Source organism: Asterias amurensis, chromosome 18 (assembly GCF_032118995.1).
Source record: "Asterias amurensis chromosome 18, ASM3211899v1".
Lineage (NCBI taxonomy): Eukaryota > Metazoa > Echinodermata > Asteroidea > Forcipulatida > Asteriidae > Asterias > Asterias amurensis.
Window position 1 is genome coordinate 7649177 of NC_092665.1, and position 8902 is coordinate 7658078.

The 8902-nt window shown below is 46.1% G+C and overlaps 1 protein-coding gene across 1 annotated transcript; it reads left to right on the forward strand.

Annotated features, from left to right (window-relative positions):
* Positions 1 to 1185: 1185 nt before the first annotated feature.
* On the forward strand, positions 1186 to 3913 carry LOC139950995 (uncharacterized). The gene is made up of 2 exons (XM_071949819.1): positions 1186 to 3253; positions 3756 to 3913. Exons 1-2 carry the CDS (start codon positions 1186 to 1188, stop codon positions 3911 to 3913), a joined length of 2226 nt encoding a protein of 741 aa, XP_071805920.1.
* The last annotated feature ends 4989 nt before the right edge of the window (positions 3914 to 8902 follow it).

The following is an 8902-nucleotide window of genomic DNA, read 5'->3' on the forward strand; positions in this document are numbered from 1 at the left end:
GGCGCTCTACCAACTGAGCTATCTAGCCCTATATTGGCGGTGTCCCTATTTTGTCAATATCTTTGTTCGGGGGTATTGAACAAAGATATTGGGGGGTATTGAACAAAGATATTGACAAAATAGGGACACCGCCAATATAGGGCTAGATAGCTCAGTTGGTAGAGCGCCGGGGCACGTTAATCCGGAGGTCGTTGGTTCGATTCCCACTCTAGACACCGCCAATATAGGGCTAGATAGCTCAGTTGGTAGAGCGCCGGCACGTTAATCCGGAGGTTGTTGGTTCGAATCCCACTCTAGTCAATTCTTTGTTCAACCACCAAAATCATTTACAAATTTACCCAGTCAGTTTCCCTTGTGGTTTATATTGATATCTGAAACAAAAAGTCGCATCCCCTTAAGGTGATCCCCTAGCTTCCGCTTCCCAGGTTGTATCGTAATTTGGCTGTGATCCCTGGTTACACGGCAGTTAACGGTTGTATGGCGTCTGACTGGCACCCTGAACAAAGATATTGACAAAATAGGGACACCGCCTATATAGGGCTAGATAGCTTAGTTGGTAGAGCGCCGGCACGTTAATCCGGGGGTCGTTGGTTCGAATCCCACTCTAGTCAATTCTTTGTTCAACCCCCAAAATCATTTACAAATTTACCCAGTCAGTTTCCCTTGTGGTATATATTGATACAGATATATTTAACAGCACCCTCTATATTAGACGTAGTTTCATATATATAAGACTTGTGCACCCATCTATTATGGGTGCGTTCATTTAGCTTCCCTGGGTCGACCCCGATGTTGCGTATGTTTTGTTTTCCCAGGACGAACATGGGTACACAATTACCCCACGTTCGTCTTCGAACCAGAAAAAAAAACAGACACGTCACCACGTGAGCCTTCCCGTGGTGACGTCAGTGCACCTCGGGCCAGCCCCAAGAGCCCCACTTGTGGATTGGAGCCAGCCCCAAGTGACCCAATCCACAAGTGGGGCGATAGGGGCTGGCCCGAGGTGCACTGACGTCACCACGGGAAGGCTCACGTCATGACGTGTCTGCGGTTTGGCAGAGGCTCGGATAATCCGTAATTGATACTGTTCAACAATAGATAATCTCCACCATGCAAAGTTTCAAATCCTACTTATCTTTGCTCTACGGGGAGCTTATCCTTAAGGCGGTTAGGTTATATGACCGGATGTCGGTAAGACGTTCTAAACTCATAAATAATCTAGCCTTCCTTAAACGTTGCCGAGACTCAAACCTGATGCCTCAAGGACTACGCCTTCATGATCCAGTCCGCAGCCGCCGTTCTTCGTCCATCCTTCAAGCCGCCAGTTCTGCCCTTCTCAAGGAGCGGATAGCATCCACCAGATCATCTCTAGCCGGTCTAGATCATGACATCACTAACACCGAGCGGGAACTACAATCCTCCCTTCACCCGAGAGATTTCTCTAAGATTAGCACCCTCTCCAGTTCATCCAGCCAGCATGCATTCGCGACCGCCCGTAGGAAGCAGATAGCCAAGTTCCACAAGTTATACCACCAGAAGCAGAGATCGTCTATATCTCACTTCAATCGCACACCCCCTGAGAAGATGAGATCTCCTATATCCTTTCGGCCTCCAGTTCACCTCCGTAGTCAACGCCCTTTTCAGAAACACACCGTAGTCAACCTTAGCAACCGGCGTATCACAGAAACCGAGACCAGCGTCCTGTCCTTGGGTATGAACTTTGCACAGCCCCCCAAGTCCATCCCCACCGAAGAAATTATCCAGTCTACAGAGCAAGCCCTCAAACACCTCAGCAAGACGGAGAAGGATGATGTCCGGATCAAGATTAACGAGGTCTTGCGGAAGGCGAAACCAGCAAAGTCCAACCTTTCCAAGGTTGAGCAGGCAGCCCTCCGAGAACTTCGCCGGGACGAATCCATTCACATCTTGCCTGCTGATAAAGGGAATGCCACTGTCATCATGGACCGCACGGAGTACACTAACAAGGTAAGCAATATTTTATCATCTGGTTCATACCGCCCCCTCCCCAAGGACCCCACCCCCAGCATCGAGAAGAGGGTTGCCAGCAAACTCCTTTCCATCCACCGGTCTGGAGCTCTCTCCGTCCCACTCTATCGTAGGCTCTGCCCATCCAGCTCCACCTGTCCCAGGTTCTTCGGCAATCCCAAGATTCACAAGCCAGAAGTTCCCCTCCGCCCCATAGTTGCCTCGAGGGGTTCCCCCACCTACGACACTGCCAAGTACCTAGCTAAAGTACTTCGACCCCTGGTGGGTCTCACTGAACACCATGTTTCCAATTCCACCCAGTTTGTTGATGTGGAATCTCTCTTCACCAATGTGCCCACTGATGAAGCTTGCTTCTTGGCCAAGGAGAGATTATCACATGACCCATCCCTCCCTGATCGTACTGGTCTTTCACCTGACCAGATTCATGATTTACTTTACACATGCGTTTCCTCCAGTTGTTTTCAATTCCAGGGCAAGTACTACGAGCAGACAGCTGGGACCTCCATGGGATCCCCTTTATCCCCGGTTCTAGCTAACATATTCATGGAAGAGTTCGAGTCATCTCTCCTCACCGCTGACCTCCGACCCAGCCTGTGGCTCCGCTACGTAGACGACACCTTTGTCGTGTGGCCCCACGGTCAGGACTCTCTCCATGAATTTCTGCTGTACCTCAACCAACAACACTCCAGTATCAAGTTCACTATGGAGCAAGAACATTCCGGAAAGTTACCCTTTCTGGATGTTCTCATCACAAGAAACCAAGATGGCACCCTTCATCACAGCATTTACCGGAAACCCACCCACACCGACCATTACCTACATCAGCGGTCTTTCCATCATCCAGCCATCAAGTCGTCAGTCAACCGTGCGCTGGTTCAACGGGCTTATACCATTTGTGATCCGGATAACCTCCAGCATGAGTTGCAGCACATCACCACTTCTCTACGGCGGAATGGATACAACATCAAGCATGTCAAGACAAGCAAGCCCGTCCCCCCCGACCAAAGGGTCTCCTATACCCAAGGTCAAACACACACACCCACAGTTAGTTTACCATACCTAGGTCCCCCCTCGCATCGCCTCCAACGCATCTTTAAGCAAGCAGGTATCAAGGTGTATCACTCCGCCCCGAAGAAACTTCATGGCTCTCTCCAATCGCACAAGGACAAGAAGGACCCCTCCACCCGTGCCGGAGTTTATCGCATCCCATGCGAATGTGGTAAGGTTTATGTCGGGGAAACCGGGTGTAACCTTCCCACTAGACTTAAGGAACACCGAGCACACGGAAGGAGGGGGGACTTCGATAAATCAGCCATCGTCAAGCATTCCCACATCGCTGACCACCGAGTGAACTGGGATGCTGCAGAAATCATCGCTCCCATCCAGGCGTGGCACCCTAGACGCATTAGAGAGGCCATCGAGATCCACAAGCATGACACCGTACCCCAAGACATCGGCTTCCACATCAGTGACATCTGGCTCCCCCTTCTCCCGACCAATGGATCTTCTATATCCACGGTCACCCCCTAGGCCCCAACCATTAGACTGCTTTGGGTCATCTATACCCTCAGTCACCTAGGCCCCACACCCTCACTGCCCCCTGTGCTTGTTCCTACTGACACGGTTCAGTGAGCACACACACCCCACACAACTCCCAAGGCTCCACAACAGGTTTCACCACGCATCATCGAGTTCATTTCCCGCCTACATTTCCCGCCTTCGTGCATCACCGCTGATCCACCGCCTAGTACTTAAGCAGCATGCAGATGGTTGGTTCGGCGGGAATGGGGTGATCGGCGGGGTCAGGGATATGTTGATCGGCGGGTTCCGGGATTGGTTGATCGGCGGGTTCAGGGATATGTTGATCGGCGGGTTCAGGGATGTTGTTCGGCGGGTTCAGGGATAGGTTGTTCGGCGGGTTCCGGGATAGGTGGATCGGCAGGTTCCGTCATTGGAGGTTGATCGGCGGGGATAGGTTGATCGGTTGGTTCGATCATGGTTCGATGATAGGGGGTTGATCGGCGGGTTCGGGGTTTGGTTCATCGTCGGGTTTGGGGATAGGTTGATCAGCAGGTTTGAGAATGTTTCCTTCGGCGGCATGAGAAACATTTCCCTCGTGACTGACTTTTCTGACAAGCCGTCCTTTTAACAAGTCTAATGTTCCCTTCACAATGTCAAACATTTTTGCACAGGTGTCAAGGACTTCTGCATTTTCCTCTGCTTGCAGACGTTGCTCCTCCCGGATTTCTTGAATGGCCGAGAAAGTGACCTGCTGCTGCTGTTTCATCTCTTGTAACATCTTCACTATCGAGGTTTCAGATGATGGAGTCTTTGGTCTCGCCAGTGACGAAAGCGGCGCATCATCATCACTGTCATCAGACCCTGACATGACTCGTTGACGTTTTGCTGAATGAAAAAACAATGCAAATTGTTATAAGACACAATAAATATACAATAAAACCATGGGTATTATAATCTAGTTGTCAAAAAACCAAGTATCTTTCTTCCAACAAACAGCATATAGATTCTATCGGTTTGGTCTGCTGCCTAGGGTATTTTTTGTTTTGTTTTCTTAATAATATCCAAAAATTCAAAATTAATTTAAAATGAAAAAGGGGGGGGGGGGTTGGAGTTTGTCAGTTGTTTTTATAACTATTCTGATTGTTGGTTGTTTAATTTAATACCAAATAACTGCCCCCCCCCCCCCCTCCCCCGTGGCCCTGCTTGTTTGCTTCTTCAATATAAATTAAAGGAATTACATTATACTTACCGAAGTGTCCAATGTTCATTTTCTGTGGAGTTTTAGAAGAACTCTTTTTATTTTCACGATGAATCTCTTTCGAAATGGAAATAAAAGGTTGAACTTGCGATGAAACTGGAAGCGAATTGTGGAGCGTCTGGTAAAGTGCACAGAGTCAACTGACAGGCATGCATGGTTCGCTGAATATTGCAGCACCTTTAAGATCACTGAAAGACTGCAAGCTTTGGTTTACAAACTGTATCAGATGAATAACTTTCAAAAGGGACTGCTTGCGCACCAAAACATTTGATGTTATTGACTTTGCCGCGATGCAAATAGCAATAAGGTTGTTTGCATCGGTTGTTAGGGAATTCAGCGTCTAGCCTTAACTGTTTGTTTGGACTGCAGATGTACAGCGTGATACCCTAAGAGCTCTCAATTTTACTTCTAAAATTTATAAAATATAGTATTATAGTATAAAGTCTTAAACTATTCAGAAGTTTACTGGATGCGATGGCGGACAAGGATCTTTCTGAAGATATCTTGGGAGATGTAGATCTGTACACCTACAATTCAGACGACTCTTGGCTTTTTTTCCGCCGGAGACTATGGTGACACCGAAAACCATCCAAGCTATGACTACTCTCCAGTAAAGGTATGTACGTTTTAAAATAATGCGAGTGTTATTTTGTAGCCACAATAATTATATGTTGAATACAACAATACATATAACAATTACGAAACTGTGAAAGGCACTGGACACTTTTGACTGGTAAACTTTTTGAAGTAACGTAGTTTTTCAAAATCATCAACTTGAGCTGTCGTACAAACAGCGCAAATTTGAATATTGCGCACGCTTTTGCTCTCCCCAGCAGGTTCAGCTAAAAACTTGGCAGAGCGCAAAACGCTTCTTGCGCACAAGTTTTCGTTCAATGCGCTCCAATAGTGAAGACACAACAGGCAGAAGTAGTGAGCGGAGAATTTTGGGCATCTTTTGTAGTAGATTTTTTTTTTATTTTTGGGGGAAATACATACATTACATTTACATTTGTTTATTTTCATATCCCACAGGTACCATCGCCTGCTGTTCGTAAAGGACGAGACCCAAGAAGAAAGAGCAACTGCGCCAAAAAGGGCGCCGACGCAGCCGACTCTAGGCGGAGAACGAGGGTAGGGCGTTCCTGCGGGACCTCTATGCCATCTCTGAAACGACATCTGGAAAGAGAAGTTCCCGGACTCTCCATCAGTGTAGCTACCTGCCAGCGCCTTATGGTTGCCCCGGACAAGAAGAGGAAGTCGGCAGATAATTACAAAGAGCTGATTCAAGCAAAGGTGGCTCTGAAGCAAAACAATGAACGGTCCTTCCACATGGATTCGCACTACTGCAGCTCTAGGGTAAAATATAGGATGGAGTTTGCGGCACAGTATGCAGATGAGGTTGGAGTGCTATCTTGTGACTGCATGAACAAAGTACGGATCGGCTCGATGGCCGTCAGCAGATACCACCAAATCTCACGGTTTCACATGATACAAGACGCCCCTAACTATCCAGACCACGACTTCCCTGTAGGAGACGGATATCTCATAACACCTTGCGGGTACATGACACTCAAATGTTGATCAACTTCAGAAGTCAAAGACGAGCTCGGCCGAAACCACCTCACCCCAAGGACTGGACCATTACAAGTAGTCAACCGTGCCCAGAAATTCCATAAAATGACAATCCAGGAACACATCAATGATTTGCTGCCAATCGTTGAAAAGGAATGTATCGCACACGGTCAGACGGGCATTGTTCTTATTGTGGATGGCGGTCCAGACTGGAGTGATTCATCCTGGACAGTGCTTCTCTTCCTCTCTCGGCTACTTCGGAAAGTGAACCTTGACTTCATCTGTATGACCAAGTATGCGCCGAAAAACTCTGCGCTTAACCCTATCGAGCATGGATGGTCCCCGCTAAGTAAGATGCTTACTTCTGTCAAACTGTCATATTTAGCGTAACTTGAAGGAAATATAATACTTTCCTTCAAGTTACGCTAAATATGAAAACGGTGTACATTGCCTGAGTCAAGCTACGCTTAAGTTCCATATGCAGCTATGTTTACTTTCCAAGACAACTACGCTTACGTTCCAAGATATGCTTACGTTCCAAAAGATATGGTTACGTTCCAAGCACGCAGCTACGCTTTACATTCCAAGACACATTTAGGTTCCAAAGCTACGCTACAATATCGAAAGGTACGCGTTCAATCCGAGTCGATAGGCTCACGTTTCAAGATTTGCAGCATCACTTACGTTTCAAAAAACGATCTCAAAAAGGTCTATGGACACTTTCAATCCCTCAAGATTCCCTTCCCCCAAGATTAAAAAATCTTTTACTGTGAATTCCTAACAGGGCCCACCTTCATTTGTTAGCAAAATACTGCTAACAAAATTTCTTCACTATCAACAGGCACCAGCCATAAGTCCACAATTTCTCTTCATTTGGTTTTCAGAGCAAATTGTATCACTGACTTTATTTTATTTTCATGTTATCCCTGATCGTAAGCCACCAGTCGGAGTAGGCCAGCTTTCAGCTGCTTATGGCAATGCTCAATATGGTCTTATACACGTACACCAATAGTTTTTAACATTGTAGTTTTAAGTCGTCTTGCAATTGCATGGCCAGCATCTGAGACCATAGAGCAAATAATAGCTTTAATAATAGGGAGTACAACTATAGAATACAGGGCCACTCCACTATGTCATCGCATCCAGGATGCGTGGATGCCCGGTGTCATGACAAAACTGTCCGCTGGCAATAAGTGTCCGCTGAGCATGCGCAGTATACCCCGGACACTAATTTGGCACGGATTACGTGGCAAATAGTATCCGCCCAACAAATAGTGTCCGGGCGCCATGCTGTGCCGTGCTGAATTTATAATCAAATACAACCTAGAATGGGTTTAAGTAAATACAATCCAAGTAAACAAATAGACGAACAGAACACTTACTCGCAATCAAAAGTATGTCAAGATTAGTATTTAACTATGGTAAAACAGTGAAGGTTGTGCTAAATGTTACGAATTATTTATAACAAAATACAACCAAGAATGCTTTCAAGCTTACAAATTACAAGTCAAGTTACAAAATAGACGAACTTTGTCAAGATTCGTATTTTTCTTTAAAAAATTAAAAAGTCCAGGTTAAAAAAATACGAATGAAAGTGCTAATTTTAATGATCAATAATACGAATATTTATAATCAAATACAAAAAGCAGGAAAGCGTTACAAAAAATGTAAAACTAAAATATTAAAAATGAAGCAAGGCACGCAATGATGATGCACGCTAATCGCGGAAACTATTTAGCAAGCTTCCGTAAACAATGTGACGTCATAGACGCTTGACCAATCATAACGCAATATGCTAATAAGCGGACACTTATTGCCAGCGGACAGTTTTTGTCATGACACCGGTCACAAAACTCATCCAAGGCTGCGTGGATGCCCGGTCAGAGTAATGACGTATCTATATCAGCGCCCTCTAGTGGTCTTACCACAAGGCTGCGTCGGTGCCCAGCTAGCCTATCAATCATGACAACTTGCCGCTATGCAAAGGTTCCCCATTCAAGGATTATTTTAAAAAGGGAAAGAAAGCCCGAATTCCATTTACGTAATATCTATTGCCGCTGTGCAAATTTTCCCCATTCAAGGATTATTTTAAAAAGGGAAAGAAAGCCCGAATTCCATTTACGTAATATTTATTGCCGCTATATATGCAACTGTTCCCCATTCAAAGATTATTATTTCCCATTGAAAATACCGCCCTCTAACTTCTAAGTTAATGGAAGTTCCCTTCCTTGGCTGCCCACTTCGCATCCGCGCATCCAGCCATCCAGCCACCCATCTCTTCTCACTACACCCAACCCACCGTTACCTCTATTATTACATTATTCCCCATTGAAAATACCGCCCTCTTATTTAATGGAAGTTCCCTTCCTTGGCTGCCCACTTCGCATCCGCGCATCTGCGCATCTAGCCATCCAGACTCACATCTCTTCTCACTACACCCCACCCACAGTTACAATTAATTTTATTCCCCATTGAAAATACCGCCCTCTAAGATAATGGAAGATCCCTTCCTTGACTGCCCACTTCGCATCCGCGCATCCAGTC